Here is a 22,517-nt window from a genome sequence, read left to right as displayed (position 1 = left end):
TTTGTTGTTATTTAAATGAGGCATGTGAGCGCTTTTGAGACTAGTGACGATTCCGTTTATTATTTTATCGTAATATTCTTGGACATTACACTTTTCATGCGAGTGAATTAAGCTTTCCATATAGATTCGTAATGATTCTTGATATCTCAATAATTCGTCCTTGTTTCTTAACATAATTCTTTTATTCTTATTACCGTAGGTCTTACGGCTTTTCTTCTTGATCTGTGCCCTTACCATGAGTTTTTACGTTTTGACAAATATGACTGTTTTGGTATTTGATTACGTATTTGCCTATATAAATTCCAATCAGTGCCCCTAGCGGATTATATCAGAACTATAGTGTCAGTACGTAAAATTAAATGTCTAAATTGACAAGATTGCGCTTTATATTTTGTCTCTCTTTTTTGCGAACATGTGAGGCAGACAAAAAGACTTGAGCACTTACTTATTGTTACGTTTACTCAGTCTACTGAAGCAAACGGAACAGAATAATGGATTGAGTAAACGTAACGTAAAATTGTGGGATGTTTTGAAAACTCATGGTAAGGGTACAGTAGTGAAAATTTAGCTCGGATAAGTCTATGGTCTGAAGGGAAAGGTAAATTTATGACTTGAATATCTGTGACGTATTTATGTTCGTTCGTTAGAATATAGTCAAGCTCGTTTTTTGTTACACCGTCTGGAGATCTCCAAGTCCATCTTTGGTTATTACTTTTTTTGAAAAAAGTATTTATAATGAATAACTTATTTTCAGATGCGAACTCTATTAATCTTTGACCTCTGTTGTTTCGTTTCCCATAGCCATGGCATTTCATTACTAAGTTTTCTTCTGGTTTAGGTTGACCTATTTTTGAGTTGAAATCGCCCATTACAATTATGATTCCGCTACATAATTGTAAGGCTTTGTCGATGTCTCGATAAAAGAGTTCTACTTCAGCATCTTCTGAGGCCTCTGTGGGGGCATATACTTGTATTGTGCTTACATCTAAGTCGTTATATTTGAATTTCATCAAAGCCACCCGTTCTGATAAGCCAATAAAGCAAGTTATATTATGTTTGAGTCTCTTGTTTACTATGAAGCCAACCCCGTATAGGCCAGGGGTTTGTCCTATATAACAGAAAATAAAGTCGCTATGTTCCTCAATTGCATTACCTAATTTTCTTGTTTCTGATAGCCCAATTACGTCGTAGTTAATGTTTTTCAGACTTTCTGATAATTCTAGAAGACGGGGATAAGTGGATAAAGTTCTAGTGTTGTACGTTGCTACATATAGCTCTTTTAATTCTTCACTTGTTGTGTTGTTCGTGATAGTTGAGTTGCTTAGTGTTTCTTTCCCTGGAGGGTTTTGGTCTACATCTCCCACGGTGACCGGCCGTAATGGGAGAGTTTGAGGGGCGCTCGTTGGTTGCTATTGCTCCAGGTTGAATACGAATTAGAATTTAAATATTCTAGCTAGCATCTTTAACATTATTCCTACGTACAATTTACGTTCTATGTATTTTACTTACTCCTACTAAAATGATCTAAATTCGAAAAAGTTAATAAAGATGTTTAAGCAATACGCGATAATTCTTAACATACATATGAGGCTTTCGAGAATCGTGTAATTAAATTTCCTTACCACCCTTTATTAATGTACCGTTTTAATTATCCCGTTCATTTCAATTTGAACTCGGTAAAAGTGTTAAAAAGACGTTATATAATTAACTTGCAGTTTTTTATACCATATCTGGATATGACTTTCTTCGCACCATTGTGAAAAGGTTGGAGCATACTCTACTAGGCTCTACCAAGGGTCGAGGAAGATTTTAAGATCTGGGACGAATCTAAACAATCACAATATAATGATAACAATTAAGATTGACATGATATCTATAATCATCTATCAATGATCACCCATCTACCTTTTGGCCACATCGTGTAACTTTAAAGTTGGGTTACGCATTACGTCAAGCTTATAGAAACAACAAACAAATTTTAAAATTTATCAAGCTTCTACTAAAAACCCATGCACTTATTTTTAAAGTTCTTGCGTTTGGTGGTCACTTCTCACTTACATATGAGGTGATCTACAAGAACGACAACACATCTGTGATTGTACTGACGTAGAACGTGGTGAATTGTTATTTAGGTGGTAGAACCCTTTGTGGTCCGACTCCGGCGTCACCAGCACCGCCACACCTATTTCTGCCTCATAACAGCAGCGTTAAGCGCTGTTGTGTTCTGATTTGAACGGTGTGGTAAGGAAGACTTACCTTTACGAGGCGTTCCAGCTTAGTCATCAGGGGTAGCGGCACATCTGTGGCCGATCTCAGGTAGGAATATCTAATCCTATCTGGGGTTGATTACAAAGGTCCACGGGCAGTAGCCACATACCATCAGGTGGACTACATGCTCGTGTGCTATTCTTATATTATAAACAAGTAATTAATTAAAAAATCAAAATTCCGACTGCACTATAAAAGCTGAACTAGAATTTCCAAAAACGGTGAAATACGCGTTTTATTATTTTTATCCAGAAAGCCAAATACAAAGTTTCATAGTAGGTATCTCCTTCAAAATCAAAAGATGTTCAAACAATATTATCCTATTTTATCCTCGTAGCTCATTTACGCTATATAAAGAACCTATGAGTAAAATTCCAGTACTCTAAAGTTCAGCGGTTTCCCTTTGCGTTGATCTTTATCACACAGCAACACTACTCATTTAGTCAGACGGTCATCTCGATGAGTTATATATATGTATATATTATATAATGTATGTGTAATCTCTTTTAAGTTCCTTTATTTTGATATCCTACTCGATAGGTTTGGTTAACTTTTTTTAAAACGTGTTACTATTTTGCAAAAACAATCCACCATTTACGCTCCATAAAATATATAACTTTAGTATTTCAATGTTCCGGTCATTATTTTACCACGTAATGGGTAGAATTTCATTATTTTTATCCAACAAACCAAATACAAAATTTCATAGTGTTTGCTTCAAAATTGACGATTGTTTAAATGAACTTTTAACCCTTGTTTTACCCTCTACGGGGTTAATTTTTCGGATTGGGATAAATAGGTGTGTCCTTGTTCCTATCCAGAAAGCCAAATACTAAATTTTGTAGCAATTGCTTCAAAATTAAAGGATTTCAAAAAAACTGTTTTCCCCTATTTTACCCTTTTAGGGGTAGAATTTCCAAAAAGCCTTTCTTAGTACTTATTTACGCTATGTAGCAAACCTTTATGCAAAATTTCAGAATTCTAAGTTGAGCGGTTTTGGCTGTACTTTGATTTCTAAAAAATGAAAAAGTCATTTAGTTAGTCAGTCAGTCAGTCACCTTGCTGTTTTATATATACACAAATATGTTTTTGTAATCTCCGTTTAATTTCCTTTCATTTGATACCCTATTCGATAGGTTCGGTTAGCTTTTTTTTTTAAATGTGTTACTATTTCGCGCCAAAAATCCGCCATTTTATTTATTTTTTTCTAACACCTATCTAAGGACACTCGGGTCATTGAGACGTATATAATGACACCTTAACGGTCGAAATTCATCCAGCCGTTTGTTAGATCCGATCAAATAAAGAAAGACAAACATACAAGATACGCGCGAAAAACATAACCCTTCCTTGGCAGTCGGGTAAAAAGGAACACATGTTTTATGTCACACTTCTTAGCTACTCCTATTTCAGTTTATTTCAGTTAAGTTTAGGTCAGTTACTTAATAAATTTAAATATTAATATAAAACGTAACGTGAATAATCTATTCCAGTTTGAAGGGCGTAAAGCTATATGAAAACCTACTACGAGTAAGATACTTATTCTTTCTTCGTAATTACTGTACAAAGAAACAAAGCCACGGAATCCCTATTTCCAATTATAACCATATTCCGTGCCAAATAGGCTTTGTCTTTGAAATATTTAAGAATACTTAGTCGGTAATTAATTTCATAGCGTTTGTGAGAATTATAATGATTATCTTTTCAGTAATTCTAATTAAGCTGTCATTTCGAGATTTTCTTTATTTTTTCTTACTTTCTTCGCCTGAAGTTATACCCAGCACTAATTAATAATGATAATAATAATTGTAAATACGAACGTCATTCTGTTTGTTACGCCTTCACAACAAAAACGATGAACCGATTTTGATGAAATTTAAACCGGAAATGTATAGTTTAAATCCTGCTGGATATCATAAGCTATCGGTATATAGTGGTGATGGTGGATGATGGTTGGAACTTAATCATAAGTTAATATAAGAAGATATAAAACTAGCATCGACGTCTTTAAAGCATCTACCCCTTAGGGGTAAGAGATGTTACAAAGTTGAAGTACTCCTTATAAAAAGCAAACAACAGTTTAATAAAATTTACTTCTACAATTTCACCTTATTTTCAGCTTTTACCAACAGACAATAATAACCACATTTTCCTAAAATCCAAACCTTTCTCAAGGATAAACATCTCTTCAAAATAGTACGTACAAACATTCTCAATCAATTGTGGTAATACAGACCTTTGTTTCAGATTCAAAGCACCCTCGTTCGAAGGGGACACAAGTACAGATGATACGTTACTGAATGCAGATACGGGAGCCACCGTCATATTTGACTGTCGTGTATCGTCACTACGAGATAAAATGGTAAAAAAACGTAATGAAATATAATTATATCCGTAAAAAAAGCAGTTATAGTCTAGTTGTTGAAACTCGGCTTCTCAACCGTTAGGTCCGAGGTTTAAACCCCATGCCATAATTATCTTTGATTATTCAAAGTTATATAGGTATTATATATAAATTATCACTTGCAAATAGTGAAGGAAAATATTGTGAAGAAATTTACATGACTGAGAGTTCTTTGAAAAACAGTTGTAAATGTTTACCAATTCACTTTGCTAGCGAGGGCTATGGCCTAAAACCCATCACTCTTTGAAAATAGATGGAAGTGTGTAAGTGATATGTAGCGTCAATAATACTTATATATATTTTATTTGCAGGTTTCATGGATACGTGTTTCGGACAATGAAAATCTAGAGCTTTTAACTCTAGACTTGGATACACATTCAGCCGACGCAAGGTAAATAATATTATTCTTACATTTGTTATCTATCTATATCTACTTATAAAAATGCTTGTCAGTCAGGCCGACTGATTCATCATCACAAGGCCTGGCCAACTAAAGCTACGAAATTGTGACTATAGATCATTTTATAATGTATAGCCACTAAAAAAAATCTTGTTTTCAACCCCTAAGGGTTTAAATATTTAGATTATTCTTGTATTATAGTCTTCAATTTAACACTTTTGGTATTAGCACACACGAATTAAAAATTAATTCCTTTCAAACAGTAATGCCATAGAAAACCTTTCAGCGGTAAATTTCGGTGACAAAGCGGCCAAAAGCTTTGAAAGCTCCCGTGAATCCCGTTAAGCACAGCTCTGACAAGCACAATCGCCACGCGTCAGGAACATTGTGCATTTTGGACTAGGATTACGGGATATTTACGGGATTATTGCGTTTCCACTTAATTTACATTTAGATAATTCGGGATTAAATTATAGTTTGATATGGCCATAACTATTGTAACTAAATTATGATAAATAACCAAAATGGTTTGTTAACTAACACTATGGTAACAGATATGATTACATTGACAAAATAATTAATAGTTTTGTTACAGTCATGGAGTCCGGGTTCATACTTCGGTTACACAATAACAGTATGGTTATATTTCGTTATACAGGAATATTTCGTTATAGGCTTCTAGTATAACCTCAATTTTGGTAGATACTGAAGTAATGATTTAAAATTCGAATTCTTGGCGAAGAGGTATATCGTTCCTAATTAATAATCAATCTATCCATATTTTACCTACTAAATATCTAACTTTCGCAATGTCAGACGACGATCTTTAGTAGATGAAATTGGAAAGATTGATTATTAATAACGGCCATATGTATCCGGTATCAGGCAGGCCTTATAATGAGGAATTAAATATTTGTTCAGGGTCTGCGAGAGAGACCTGTATTGTAACACACCTATGTGTGTTTATGACATCCACGCACGCATATTACAAGGCTATGGTGGTAAAAAGCATCAAAAATACCAAAAACCTTGTAATAATAGTTCGATAGAAAACCATTATGCTGTAATTTTATGCTGTCACTCTGATCAAAAGCTTTCAGAGCTTTCGCGAGTTAAGCACACCCTGACGAGGACAATCGCATGTCAACCGCAAAACTGTGCACTTGAACTAGGATGAAGAGCTTCATTTAAATTTATATGAACAGTAATAATAATAATAATAGTCACATGGAAATATCATTAACATTATTATGAAAAGCATATGATATTTTTAATTGTTAAATATTTGTTATAGTTGATTTTGATGATATAGTTGATACTGTGATTTGTTATAGTTGAAATAGTGCTGGATATTTGCTGGCCATAGGCTACTATCGTTTGAGCAACTGATAGGCTAGTAGTGGTTAACGAAACTAGTTATAGTCCGTGAAAAACTGCTAGTCCGCTCTGAATATAGAAATGAATCGCGACGCCATAGCAAATTGTATGACTACATCTGCTCGCAACATCTTCAGAGCGGAATAGCAGTTTGGCGCGGACTATACCATCTCAAAAGTAGCTGGCCTGCTTTGTAATGTACGTATACGCAGGCGCTTAGATGATTGACCGTTGACAGATTTTTTGAATAAATAGATATATGTGCTTCTTGTATGTCGTTCAAACAATAAAACGCCCAAGTGGTCTGCCACTTAAGCGATGAAATTGTAACATATGCATTTGTCTCTCGCGTAAGAAGCCAATTGGCTACTTTTAACCAACTCCATATTTATTAGAAAAGGGATTCTATCTGAAGCAGACCACAGATGCATTGCCATTTCGAGGACTAACTGGGTATGAATATACCGAGCCACCGAAATGTAGAACTGCTTAACTTTAGAAATAGGTGTAACGGTGGCTCCTTTGTCGAACCATACAGAATTCACCTACGCCAATCTCTTCCTTTCACGCCTCACCGCCATTTCCACCTACTGCACCAGGGGTGCCGGCAGCATTTGGTCGAGATGACGGCGCACCAGTATGCCATCATCAGTTCAAACTTCATAATGAAGTCTTCCCAGTCGTCAGTTGACAAATAGACGACTAGAATCGTTGCCTGGAGACTAAATATGTAACAAAATCTATTAACAGGTATGTGTTTCGTTTATACACAGGTATAGAGTGGACGTAGCTGGGGAGACCTGGCGACTGTCGCTCTCCGACGCCAAAGTACAGGACTCAGGAATATACTGCTGCCACGTATCTACCCATCCACCGATGTTGAGGAGATTTAAGTTGATTGTCCATCGTAAGTATAATGAGTAAATATGTAAACAAGTTATCTCATTAAACTAATACTTTTCCATTGCTCAATAAATTCTCATATAGTGAAAGAGGTTTTGGCCGTAGGCAACTGTAGGAAGTCTAATTCACATTTGGTGAGCGTGATAGCTGTAGCTTAATTCTTTTCATTCTGAGAGGAGACTGACCCCCAGCACTGGGACAGTAGTGTTGAAAAAAAAATTGGCATAGTGCTTTCGCAGTCTTCACACACACAGAAGTTTCTAACCCCTTTAAATATAATAAATCAATTGATATACTTAAAATTGCGTACTATATTTATTTTCAAAAATATTTTGATCAAACTCAATAACAGTAACCTCCGAATGTTTTACTATAAAAATCATCACAAAATAACACTGTTACGTTAATATACTAAACCAATTTTTTCATCGTACAAAATAAAAACATGCAGTGCAGTTTCAATATAGTTCCGTTTAAATTTTTGATTACAATTTATGCCCATGTAGCAACTAACTTATGCTTTGAAATGGTTTTGCATAAAAATGTTGTTATTCTGAAAATGGAAAAGGATTTGCTTATAATCTTTTTTTGAAAATTTGTTTCTGGTCTTTTTTATTTTACATGAAATATTTTTAACGCACTTGCAGTCCACCAGATGGTAGGTCAGCACTATCGCCAACGGACGTCTTTATACGGAGTATATTATCTACTCTTTGTGAAGTAATTTGTATTGTACTACCCGCTGTTTGCCTAACAAATATGAGATGGCAACCCTCCGGTTGACTCGAGTCAGTCCTACTTCGGCAGCGGCGAGAGACGGACGTGTCGCAAGCGCACGAATTACAAAAATATCGTTTCCTTGAGTTTAAACTCATGTCGAATCACAATAAGTATGAAACTTTAGCAACTCGTCCAAAATATTACATAAAATATTTGTTACAGCACCAGAAATAATAATGAACAAGGAAGCCTTCTTGGAGAGTGGAGAGACGTTATCTCTCAAATGCCTGGTGCTGCATCTAAATGCTGGTGAAGTTGTTCCTGAGATGCGGTGGTATAGAGGTGGTAACACCACCCCTTTGGACGAAGTTAGAGGTGGCGTGCTGATCGAGACTGACCATTTGACGCTAACGAGTCATTTACAAGTGAGTATTTGAAAGTTTGTCATGATTATTGCGGTAATGGTTTGTAGCGCCTCCAGGGACCTTGATATAGCTTTTTTGAAGTTACCGTTCATCTAATTCAGAGGGAAATCTAAAGCAGAAAAAAGAACTAGTTCCTGAAATTTACCGGCAATGTGCTAAAGAAGATTTCTGAAATAAGTATTAAATGTCCTGTTTAAAGAATTTTCGTTCCTTGCCGATCTGCGTTCAAAATACGACTGTTTTAGATAACCTTCTTCAATAATAATGTTTGTATTGTCAACTCTATGAACGTATGCTTCTACAAATAAAAAACCAATAATTCCTTCATTAATGCAAAACTTTCGATAACCTTTATCTTTATCTTTGTGTAAGAAGTTCAAATTGTGCTGAATTCGTACTAGAGTATTACTGTCATTCGAAGAGTCAAGCTTAGCGATTATTCAAATAAATTTGATAAAATAAGTGAAATATAAAATTACGTCTCAAATTTTAAAGCGCTTTTGGTACGAGTATTAAAAATACTACTTATTGAAAGTACTAGCTTAGTTTTAATTAACCTTGTCAAAATAGGGTCTCGGAACGCAAGTTCTCTAATTTCTTTTCGAAGGTATTTCGTTATATTAATCCAGTTGTAGTAGGTACAAAAAAAATGTAATCTTTCGGCGAATTCGTATCCTAGATAGGATTACTTTTGTAACGAATATTCGAAGCATGAAACCTCTTCAATTAAAGAGTAAGTTAATTGTGATTACAATCGTGTTTTCTACCAAATTCGAGGCACGCGACGCAAAAATAAGAAATTATTTCCAAATTGAATTTCTTTTTCTACTTGCAAAGTGTCAAATGCGTTGATAACATCTGTTACTGGTGTAAAGAAAGTAATTTCTTTATCAAGTTCAGTACTAGGTTGTAGTATAACTTTGTCTGTATGTTGAGTCTGTATGTTTAAAATTGTTGAGATCTTTCGTGGTATGTAACAACACAATTGCTATAGGATGTTCTAGCAGTTTCACGCTTCGTACCTTGTTTTATGGGTCTGCTACGGCCCATTAACTCGTTTAAGTTTTACCAACTTGAAATGCAGAGATAGCATAGTTATCAAGACCGTATAGTCACGTCTTGCATGTCTTAGATTTGAAGATCACCAAAAATTTTCTGGATTGCCACTGTCCATTCTTTAGACAGTTTTACACAAACTTTGCGCGTTAAATTGCTTGACTCTTTTGTACTTTAGGCTTATTCAAGGTCCTTCCTCTCATATGTCATCAGATCTTCGAAAACATAATAAAACTGTTTACATATTCCAACAAACAAATAAATAACAAACTTACGCAAATATAAAGATTTACATTTTTGCTTTGTACGATTAAAGCTGTAATTTCAGATTTCAGACAATTTCTAGTAAAAAGAAAACATTTATTTCGCGTTTTGTTTTTATTGGTCGAGAAAAATCACTTATTCCCACCTGAAAGGCGTTAGGAAAAATAATAACATTGGCAATATTCTTGAACTCCTGCTACTGTTTCCATTATCCTGTTTCTGGCGTCAGTTTTGACGTCCTGTAAGCTGAGAGTTTCTAACTGAGATAAGAATCTTATCTATTTCCTACTTATTGATATTTTGTTAATAATTAAATTGTAGAGATTTTGTTGTTTTGAAAATAAACAAACAAATAAATATGATAATGTAACAAATCGAAGAAGGTTTTTATTTATTCATTTATTATATTTCTACATGTCTACTTCTTCCAGCACATATACTCTTGAATTATTTCAGTATAAGAAAAGCAGCATTTGTCTTTTGGTTGCTTTTTACTTAACTTTAGCTTTATTTACATAAAAGTCTGGCTCTATAAAAACATATTGAGTAGGTACTAAAGTAAAATTAACATACCATGCATTTGGAATTACTCCAAAAACGGCCCCATGGATACACACTCTAAATACTTTCTTCCACTGGATAACGGCTGCTATGAACATCAAAATCAATGAGTGTAGTCGCAACAGCCTACGAATTGAGTTTTATGACCGACATCTAATGAAATACCCTTTTAATCAGTGACCTTCCGAAGAAAATATCGAGGGGAATTCTCCTTTTCGCACGATGGTTACTTTTTAGGAGAATGAGGTGTGAAATAATGGCAATTGGAGGGACGTAACTTTCGATTGGAAGGGGTTGGTGCAATTTATGATAGTGCTAGCTTATAACTAATTGCGGTAGTTAACCTTGTTGAGAGACTCTTATGTTCTAATCGAAAGGGAGTTATCGGCACTCTTTCTTTTATAATACGTCTGTCCGTCTGTTTGTCCGTTTATGTTGTAGCATATTTAGAGGAGGTATAAGTTATAAGAATAGATTCTTCAACGCTGTGTTCTACTTGCGTGGACTCCTAAGGTAATATATCAATCCTCATAAGAAAATTATAGCCTTCTATATGAATTTTGGATTCAAAATAGTCTTTCTACAATAAAATAGGACCAAAGTTATTTAGGTATATTGCGGGGTAGGTGAGCATTCAACCTTAACTTCAACAGTTAAATATATTATAACAAAATCCCTGCAATTTAACAGAATTTTGTTCAGAATGTAGAAGGTTGCGCTAAGTTCGTTTTAAATTATAAGATAAAATAAAATAAGTCATACATACGAGATATTTTAAGTTAGTCCTCTAAAGAAAGTTCTTAAATTTTCAAGGACCAAAACTCAGATGTGTGTAAATAACATCAAAATGATTACTTTGTACATAGGACAAAATATGAGCGGAATATGAGCAATCCTATTACTAAACTTGATACTTAGCCTATACTTTAACTCTATTAGATAACGTAGTACTTCTACTACATATATTTACAACGACGAACATTTGTAAGGTACATAACACTTAGATCTAAATTCTACATATTAACACTTGATGTTTACTTTTGTACCCCGGGGTTTTGACGGCCTAAAACAACAGAAATTATACTAAAACACCATTTTTCCACGTGGATGAGACGAAAAAAATAAATCCTGATGGTAGAATAATATATCTCTGCGAAATTATACAGTGATCACCTTTTTTCCTGTACGTGGGCAAACCCTTCATGGGTTCCTCTCAGCCGCGGGTCAGCGGAGAGGATATACCGGAGTCCTACCGGCTAAAACTCCACGGTGTTCGCCTGGACGTTCTTTATAGGGACCACGAGTAGGCTAGCACTCAACCGCGTTCCCGACGGAATTTCCCGCGTCCGGGCCCATGTCTGTTCGGGTTGGAGCTGGAGCTCCATAGCGAATAGAGACATCTTTGAGGTGCGTACGGGAATACCGTGCGCACCATCTCGAGGCTTGTTGTTGTTGGCGCAGGACAACCCCGATCACCTAAAGGCGCGACCAAGTGCAGTAACTAAATAAAATTCACCCTTGGGAGAGACCTAATTCCAACTATGGCTTTTTAAGAGCTGAAAGAAAATATTTTGGCGACAAGACTTATAACGTAAGTTATTACTTTATTTGTATTTGGCGATGAAATTCATGAATCATAGTTATAAACATATGTCATTTGTTCAGTGTTTGAGCAATCTCGATTATTATAATTGAAATTACAATATCAGGTAATTGCGACTAATCTATCCATTCATAGCAATGTAATTACATCCATAAGTTTACCATGAGCGGAGACAGTGGTATTTACCGTATGATATCTGCGGATTACATGATGTTAGGGTATGGTCTTAGTTCAAGAGATTGGAAATTAGATTAAATTTAATCTGTATTATCCGTCTGTTTTGGTTCCGTTTTATTAAACTTACCTATGAATAAATTGAGGTTTTATTATGGTTATTTCACTAGGTTTTTGAAGGTGGTAGAACCCTTTGTGGTTCGACTCCATTTATCATAACTTCCATTTATTATAATAATATTATAACCATTTCATTTAATTTTTTTGTGTGGTAAGGAGACATACTTTTCCGAGGTGTTCCAGCTTAGTCCTCGGGGTAGGGGCGAATTTGGGGTCGTCCTCAGATAGAAATATCTTATGCTATTTGGGATTGATTACAAATGTCAATGGGCGGCAGTAGCCACTTACCATGAGTACAGCGTCGGCGTGGTTGAGATAAAAAACTTTTCATAAAAGTGTCTCGTTTAGATTTCGAAATTATTCGAAACTTATATCGGAATCGGTTACGGATCCAGATTTATATTTCGGTGCCGATAATTTCGTTTACGGATATACGAATACGGATAACATCCGTGATATGAATTGAACGCTAACGTGACGTGGTCGTCGCGAAGCAGATTAACGTATCGCGATCGCTTTATTTTCATTACTGTTTATTATTGAATCGGGTTTTGCTTTTATCATCGATGCAGCGGTTTTAATTCTGCTACGTTATAAATGTTATTGTTCGGTAAAATGCTTTGTGTTTAACCGATTTAATTTCGCAATAATCTGCTGTTGATTGTTGTAAACGCTTGAATAAATGGCTGAATAAGTATAATATTATACAATAATTCGTGCTATTTTATATAATAAAATAATAAATAATTAAATTTAAAGTTCATTCGAAATAAAATATAAAATATCTGTCCTACGAACATAAATAATATATAACATATGACTTAGGCGTGTAAAATTCATAATTTATATTATCTGTCGTACTAAACAAATATTAATTTTAAATGCTCATGATTTTAAAAAATGTGCTTTGGTCTCAAACCTTAACTTTTCATATGTGATATTAAGCTGGCTTTAATAACCAAAATATATATATAATTCTTAACATAAATATTATGATATTTATTTTAAAATATTTATATTACGATGCACCAGTAGTTTTATAGTCCCGATTCTCTAAAATCGCTGTAACTGGCGCTACACTTAATACCCCATAGGCCCCCGATTCAAGCCTCCTTCGTTCGAATTGCCACAATATATTTGCGGGGCAAAGTAAGTGCCGACTTAAACATTTCGCGCACTTCCTAATAGGGCGCGTTCTAACTGAATGTTTAGGGTTATCTTTTATGTTTATGCTGGTATATTTTTTTAAGAAAAAGGGCTAAAAATAATCCGTTTAGTAGATTTTAACTCGATAGAGAAGTTAATAATGAAACATTATTTTACCCGACTGTGAAGTGAGATGTTTTTCGAGCGTCTGCATGTATGTATGTATTTTGATATTTACAAGGTGTCGTTCGGTTCGTCATTTTTTATTATATATATAGAAGTGGTAGACGAATATGAATACCCCCAGATGACAAGTGGCTTCCAGCGCCATGGACATCTGCGATGATCCTCAGATAAGATTAGATTTCCTAAGTACGCTTCGGACAAATATGTCTTACCACACCCTTCAAAGCGGAACACAACAGCACTCAACAATACTGTTATTAGGCAAAAAAGTGTAGATAAAATGTTCTACCTTGAAAACAGACTTGAAGGGTCTGCTCAACAACCACATGTTAATGTTAACCTTTTATTTTCATTTCATTATACGGAATTTCTTCCGCGGTTGAGTGAACCCGCCTTAAATGTTTTACCCTTACAAACAAGGGGATAATGTATGAAAAAAAGGCTTTCATCGCATATTTGCACAAACGATCGTGAAAGCGAACGGTAATTAAAATTCCTTGCCGTTTATTATTCAACGTATGCGAAAAATGCACGGCGGTAATATGGGAATCTTATGCCCGGGCTTCATAATAAGATGCCGAAATAATACAGTGTATTTTATGTACAAAATGTTATCAAAATATTTTCTTAATCGGTGAATTTTGTTTGATTAATACTGTATCTTTTTCATTTTATTTTTGCTATACTACATGAATTAATTAGGATCTTAATAAAAATAGACAAGTTACAATATATTTTATATGCCTTTTGTATTTCTAAGGAAAAATATTCAAAAGTTCAGACGTTTCAATATCTTTATTTTCTTTACGACAATGCAAGTTTTAGACTGAAACAATTAATTATAATATTTATATAATGTGTTCATTGGGAATATTGGCTAAATAATACCCACGTGTTGCTCTGTAAAACAAAGTTTTATTTTAGCACAAAACCATTATTATTTACCAGCAACAAATTTATATCTTACATCTTAATTATATATTATATCAAAAACAAAGAAACGACGATTAAAGTGTATTATGTATTTGAATTCACAATTCTCTTTTTAAATGTTCTTTAATTTCCAATACTGTGTCACAAATTTTACGAGTTCTTTGTTTTTTGACAAACCTTAAAATACTTTTCTTTAGCATAACTACCACAGATATTAATATAATAATCGTATTGCGCTATCTATGTCAACCTTTGTATCATAGGTTTTTACTAAATAATTAAGAACGATAAAATAAAGGAAATATATTTTCTTTAAATTGTTAACACTAGACATAATATTAACTATTTTAATATTTGAAAAAAAGCTTATAAGTATATCGTCAAAAACCTGGTATGGCGAGCTTGATCCAATTGAAACTCACACTTAGCAGGTTTATTTCTAGACGCAATTGTACGTCGTATTTTGAAAATGGGATAAAATCTTTGTAAGAGCGCCTCATTTCGTTACAACAAATTGAATGGCTGAATCTTAAGTAGACATAAGTGGAACGGAATGGGAAAACAGACAAAGTGATGGCCGCTTTTTTATTTTAAATTATATTACCCTGAAATTTAGGACTTTTAAACCAAAATTGGGATTAGGTAATGGTTCGTTTGCATTTTGTTTTGAATCCGGCTCGAAGGACCAGTTTATGTTAAATTGAAAGATTTATTGGACTATATCTTTGTCAGAAAAATATTGCATTATTGTCTTCATTTTATTTTTTCATTGAATTAATAACTGCTATATCAATAATTTAACCTTTTTCGGTTGCGATCTAATTTCAAGATCCTTCAAGTATAGTTGTCGTATTAGGATTTTTCACTTTACGAACTGTTTCTAAGTTTTTTTCATCAAAAGTTAAAAAATATTCCAATTTCCCCATAAAAATTACTAAGAATCGCCAAAGTTTCGTCTCATGGCGAATTCTCACAAGTGCTTCTTTACACTGTTATCCTATGGGAGACTTCTTGAGTGGCTCCTTAAATATGTATAGAAAAAGTTTTGAAAGAATAGCTGTCATTTCGCAACTTCACAATTCCGTGCGTTGACGCAAATTGTAAAATATAACGCATACTCTGAATTTTTAAAGAGCTCAGCGTTGTAGGTGCGTTATTATGTATGTATATCAATTTTCTATGACGTGTATGTTGATGAAATTTTGTATTGATAAATGTTGCTTTTTAGGTAATGATGTTGTAGTATTTTGTACTTATAGACTCGTTATTTTGAAGGTGGTAGAAACCTTTGTGGTTTGACTAAGACGGTACCACCGCCATACCTATTTCTGCGTCGTAACAGCAGTTTTAAACGCTTCTGTGTTCTGGTTTGAAGGGTCTGGTAAGATAATTTTCCGAGGCGTTCCAGCTTAGTCCTCAGGGGTAGTGGCGTATCTGTGGCCGACCTCAGGTAGGAATATCTAGTCCTATCTGGGGTTGGTTACAGATGTCCATGGACGGCAGAAGCCACTTAAAGTTGGAGTGGATGCTCGTCTGCTACTTCTTTATTATACAAAAAGCAACTTACGCGTATCAAATGTTTTTCGTACCAAAGATGTCGATCTTTGACGATTTGACAATTTATTCATACTAGACATCGTCTCTCAATTTTTATTAGGTAACAATGGATAGATTGATTTTGACAACGGGCGATACCAAATTTAGTTCGAAAGACAAATTCAGTAGCATCGCCAGTCGGTTTTTACTTTTCACTTTTTTTTGTACCTTCGTGTTAAAAATATAAACATGTTTTTTGTTGTCTTTTAACCAGATTTGAGTCAACTCTAAACAGATTTCATTTGACTCACAAAGTCCTAGATTTTAAATGCCATTGTGTTACAGGTGGCGAGACTAAAAGCTGAGGATGCGGGGAATTACACCTGTGCCTTGGAAGCTCCTCTCCAGATGAAGACTGTGGCTAGAGTGCATGTATTACAAGGTGGGTATTTCAATAGCATCTTAACCGTTTTAATAACGAAACAACCGTTAATAACTATTTATAAGTAGTTTTATGAGAACGTTATCGTTTTTTGAACCGATTATATTTTGACCGTTTTTCTATATTAACGAATGTTTATAACCGCTTATAAATACTTTTTTGTGAATCCGTTATCGATTTTGAACCAACTATTTTTAAAACAAGTTGTTTCACAAGCGAATTATTTGTGGTTCCGGTAAAACTAAAACACATATCGATAATGTATTAAATCTATTATTATAGTTAACTGGTATAAAGTATATTTTAATTTATTTATTTTCAATATACCAACCATACATTTCTTCATAACTATGACCAGTATAAGTTGAGCTCTGTATCGTACTGCATGACTTGTGACTAATTATATTCGTATCAAAAGGTAATTTTGACAGATTTGACAGAAAAAAATAATAATTTACTGACGACAACTAACAACAGACGAAATAATAAATATAATAGCCAAAATTTCGTGTAAATATTTTATTCGCTATTTAGAAACCTTCTTTTTAAAGGTTTAAAAGCTTTTTGATGTAACCTATATTTCAAAGCAATAACTTCAAGAAATTTCATTCCTTGTTTCCAATAGCATTTATTTCTTGTAGTAACTGAAATAACTAAACAATGAGTTTCGCCTCACGTGAGAAATACGAGATACTTCTAGAAATATAAAATTTCAACAACGTACATAAGTGGCTGCAGGCTACACCTGCGCCTTAGAAGCTTTTGCTAATGAGAAATATTTTTTGCTTTTAAAAATAACAGTGCTCCATTTGTCGTGTACGGATATAAAATCTCCTAAAATATTTTTATGATGCAATAGAAGTTGCAAAGGGGTGTTTTATCTTAAGTGATGTGTTGATATCTACAGTGTTCCGGTGTTTTTACATCCATCAGCATACCTCCTTTAGAAATCTTTTTATTAATAAACGCAGATGATGCAAACTTAGATTTGTTACTCGCCTTCTGTACTTACGACACCAATGGAAGAAGTATTTTATTTTAGGTTGACACCGTAATCATTGTCTTGTTCGACTTATCCGAGGCGTTAGAACTTAGTCATCAGGGGTTGCAATACCAAGGCCACACATGCCAATCTCAGATGGGAATCTAAACTTATCTGGGGTTGATCGCAGATGTCCATGAACTGCAATAGCCATTTACCATTAGATAGACTTCATGGTTATTTCGTATTTCTATATTAAAAAAAAACTCCAGATAATTAATATCCATGAATTCAATCAAAAACACGTAGCTCTGAATCCTCATGCACCTCATCAACACTTTACAATTTAATCACATATTCATAATTAAACAAAATGTATTATTCTCATAATAATATACTTTTATTTATAAACTTTTAATTAAATTTTAAGGATTAAAAGAGATAAAAAATAAGAACTTATCCATTATGAAAAAATTTCTAAATAACTCAAAGCAGACTAAACTAAAGCACAAAAGAAAACCTGCTTTTGAAGTTTCTCAAGATATAAAATCTATCTCAGTGTTATTGAGAGTAGCTCCTAGATTTTCGAATATCAGTAACGAGCTTATCTTAAAAACTGGGTCAGCTTATTTTAAAAGCGTCGTTTCCTGGAGCCTGAAGAGGTTCCTAACGACAGTTACTTTACTTGTGACACGATAGTTCAAACTCCGGGTAGTTAACTGTATCGTATGTTATGATCGGGAAATATTATCTAAGAAATAGAAGTAGTTAACCATTTTTGTGGTAGAACCATCTTCGACTCCGGCACAACCACTTCACCAATTTCTGGCTAATTACAGCAATGTTAAGCGCTGCCGTATTCTACTAATAACAGAAGAGGTTAGCGATTCAGTATTCTGGTTTGAAGGGTGTGGTAAGGGAGACATACTTTTTGGTGGCGTTCCAGCTTTACTTTACTTACTTTCTGAGGACTAAATTGGAACGATTTGTTTTAGGTATCTCTCCCTTATTACCTTAAACAAAAATAAAACCTTGCTGTTATTAATCGAAAAGTCGTAAGTATGACGTCAGAATCATTGGTCGAACCTCGACTTTATTTCCAAAATTCTATTAAAAGTTCAAAATAATTACGACCACATGCGAGAATTGTTCGAAGCAAAGCGAAGGCTTTATGGCAGTACGTTAAACAACCCAAACATTAACCGTGTGTGGTTACGCGCGGCACAGAAGCTGTATTTTGCGGTCAAAACTTTTATAGATTATTACGCCGCCCGCCCAACTTTAGGGCGGGAGCATCGAGTGTTCGGCTTTGCATGGCTTCTGGAAAGCCGAGTTTTGGTGTTTGGTTACTCCCAACACGGTTATACATTTTGAACTGAGACTAGGTATTATATTACGGTTAAGATTCCGTAACTATGCTGTATTTAGTACGTTAGGCTATAACACTTTCGAAGGTATCAAAGTTGACTAGATAGTTAATTACGTCGCCCGCCTAAGATTTCTCAATTTAGACAGAACTGAATTCTAATGGGAAAATTATTTTTCTTTATCAAATCATTTGCATGATTAGTACATAGGTATATATTTTATTTTGGTATAATTTTAGAAGCCAGATAAACAATAATAAAACCACATACTTTAAAAACCAAAATAACCAGTATAACATGAGCTCCAATTCCAGCTTCAAAAAATGTATTTGTTTTAAAGAGGAATCTTGTTCTAATCACTTGTATTCTATTACATCACACGAGTAGAGATGTAATATACAATAAATAAAGTGAGAGCTCAGTGAGAACGGAAAATCTCTAGTTATGTACTAAAAGAAGCGATCATACATATTCTACTTGCCTACATTCTACAATCTACAAAAACATAAAACACATAAATGAGCACTAAGTAGTTCCTGTGGTAGTGCTGATAAGTAATAGTAGTACTTTTATCTAAACGTGTTTGACCTAAAAATTACTTTCAACTAAACAGGCTATTATAGTCCGCGCCAAACTTCTAGACCGCTCTGAAGTTGTTGCGTGCAGGTTTAGTATGCTTCGTAACGTAAGGGCACACTAACGCAGCTATGTATCCGCGGGCGGGAGCGGGCAGCGGACAGGTGCCCGCTCCCGCTAATATCTACAATTTGCTATTGCAACACGTTTCTATATTCGGAGCGGACTAGGAGTGTGTTGCGGACTCTAACACATAACACTTCAATATCGGTCTTAAGACTTTTAATTGACATATTGAGTTAAAATTACTTTTGACAGATTTTGCTAAGATGCTTAAAATTTGATTTAGATTATATACAATATCTTTGAAGTAATATATATGAAAGGGACGAATACTTCTAAAGCTTCTAATACAATAAAGCTTCATGCAGAAATTAGGGTGAAACTACCGTAAGTAAGCGGATTAGAGTAAACTTATTATGGAAGCTGCAAGTTTGGAAACAAACTAATTTATTTACTAATTCATAAATAATTGCGCGGAGTTATATACCTGTTGAAATTAATATAACGATTATAAGGTGGTCACTTCTGTTGTATGATGGTTCTTAACATATTTTCAAAAGATTTAAGCGGCGTGTTTTGGGTCATTGCATTGATTTTATTCTTGTGCAAAGGCTCGACTTACAAGGTGTTTATCATATTCACCACGCCTGGCCGCGCAATTTGAATTCAGTAGTCAATATCTTTATTTTTTTTTTTCTTATAATATAGGAGTAGCAGACGAGCATATAGTCCACCTGATGGTAAGTGGCTACTGCCGCCCATGGACATCTGTAATCAACCCCAGATAGTATAAGATATTCCTACCTGAGGTCGGCCACAGATGCGCTGCTATCCCTGAGGACTAAGCTGGAATGCCTCGGAAAAGTCTGTCTCCCTTACCACACCCTTCAAACCGGAACACAGCTGTGCTCTAACCTTGCTGTTATTAGGTAGAAATAGGTGTGGCGGTGGTACCGCCGGAGTCGAACCACAAAGGGTTCTACCACCTTCAAAACCATTTCCCTACCAAAACAACCTTTTAATACTCTGGTTTGCTTTCCTTTATGGGTGATAGCCACGTTTGTTACTAAACATTATTTTTCAATTATAAATTGAATTTGAAAGACATTCGATCCTTCAATCGATTCAATATTCTCGGGTTGATGGAAATTTTCTTTGTTTTCATGTAACTTAATTTCATTATAATTAATACGAATTAGCCTGTGGTGCTGCTATCTCGCTTATACCCTATCTACTGAATATAATCCCTTAATTCCTACCACATCCAGGTAGATAGAATGTTCTATCTATAGAAGCTATTCTAGGATGGATATACTCAAAATGGCAAAATTAGTATTTCAAAATATAACTAACTAATATTTTGAAGAACCCCCTGTGGTTCTACTCCAGCGACACCACCGATACATCTTCTTCTGCCTAACAACAACAGTGTTAAGCGCTGCTGTATTCTGGTTTGAGGGGATTTGTAAGGGGGACATAATTTTTCGAGGCATTCCAGCTTAGTCCTCAGTGGTAGCGGCCAATCCAACATCAAGTTGGAATCTAATCTTACCTGGAGTAGATCACAGATGTCCATGGGAGGCAGTAGCGATTTACCGTCAGGTGGAATCCATACGCGTTTTCTAGTCTAAAAAATACTTGTAAAAGTACTTACATTTCCATAATAGAATTCAGTGTGCCATAATGCCAACCAAATTTGTCTCTTTACTTGCGTCTATTAACGAATACAGGAGACCCTTTCACGCAAATTGAATCGATTGACTATCCTAAATAGAATTTCCTAATCCATTGAATTAATTTGGCGTCGCACAAATCGCACAAATAGTTACATACCGGCATTGGTAAATAAATATATTATATAGATTGAGTATTATTTGTTAAATTATTAAGGTTTATAATTTTGTGAATGATTAAACAAGACTACTTCTATTACCGCCGTCTATTTTTGCTAAAGCAATACTTGTGTTACTGTATTCTGGTCTGACTACGTTCTACTTTCATTTTCAGCAATAATTTAACATGTATGATATAAGTGTGTGAAGGAGAATTTCTTCGAATTCACGTACTTAATTCTTTAACAGAGAAAATTCAATGGTTTCGAAGAGTCACTAAAACATTAACGTACTTAGGCATTAAAACCTTAATCAACGTTGTCAGTTCTAAAATAATATATTTTAATTTATTTTATTACTACTTTAACTAAGTTGTGTTTAGATCAAATAAATTGTGTTACAACGTTTAGAATTGAATAGGAATAATTATAATACATTAATATTTTAATAAACGAATACATTGTAAACCTTAGATTACGTCAACTAAATAGAAAGCTAATTGAAATCTCTTGTCCCCAGGATCGAGCCTTGCGGAACTCCAAAGCGGCGTAAAGACCACAACAAGCTACATGGGGTTGTTATGTACATCGCTTATCCTCCTGGGAACCTGTTATGACATCAGATGACCTACTTAGATGACCCATTGAACGCTATGGATGCCTGGATAACGCAAGAATTTCAATAATGGGAACAAATTAATGCGTAAACAATACCAACACGTGGTATGGAATTCATTCATTCTCGAAAGCATTTAAAGTACCAGTACAAGAACATTGAATGACAAATTAAACGAACATAATTAACAGTTCACTCCATCCGGTCTCATTTCTATGATTCAAAAGTCTTAGTAAAATCTGTAAAAAATAAGAATTATATGACGTAACATATTATATTTCAAAATGTTCAACTTTTTCTTTTGATGTAAATATCATTTATTTTTCAGTTTGCATATTTGGTCAAAAGCAATTACTAAAAGTTTACTTATCTTCTTCGTCTTATTCTATTTTTTTTACCTTTTATTGTTATTCTACGACGTCTACTCGTCCTCATATCAGTTTTTATGTACGAATAAATTATCCTAGTTTACTTTACTGTCCGTAACTCAATATGAAACAAGATTATTAGCTCCGGTGGCACTGAGACATTCGAGCCAGCCATTTGTAAGCGGAGAGCTAATAA

General features: G+C 34.4%; 1 protein-coding gene across 1 annotated transcript in view; it reads left to right on the top strand.

Annotated features, from left to right (window-relative positions):
* Positions 1-22,141, top strand: part of LOC140745343 (leucine-rich repeats and immunoglobulin-like domains protein 1) — a 91,340-nt gene extending 69,199 nt beyond the window's left edge. Inside the window, exons 4-9 of the mRNA XM_073077132.1 lie at positions 4,516-4,630; positions 4,984-5,063; positions 7,223-7,356; positions 8,295-8,497; positions 16,422-16,518; positions 21,858-22,141. Coding sequence (XP_072933233.1) covers positions 4,516-4,630; positions 4,984-5,063; positions 7,223-7,356; positions 8,295-8,497; positions 16,422-16,518; positions 21,858-21,964 — 736 coding nt within the window. The 3' untranslated portion in view covers positions 21,965-22,141. The remainder of the gene's footprint in view (positions 1-4,515; positions 4,631-4,983; positions 5,064-7,222; positions 7,357-8,294; positions 8,498-16,421; positions 16,519-21,857) is intronic.
* Positions 22,142-22,517: the final 376 nt, after the last annotated feature.

This window comes from Epargyreus clarus, unplaced genomic scaffold, assembly GCF_041222505.1.
Source record: "Epargyreus clarus isolate Ecla_fem2 unplaced genomic scaffold, WU_Ecla_fem_2.2 ptg000010l, whole genome shotgun sequence".
NCBI classification, from domain to species: domain Eukaryota; kingdom Metazoa; phylum Arthropoda; class Insecta; order Lepidoptera; family Hesperiidae; genus Epargyreus; species Epargyreus clarus.
This window is presented reverse-complemented; position numbering and strand designations above follow the sequence as displayed.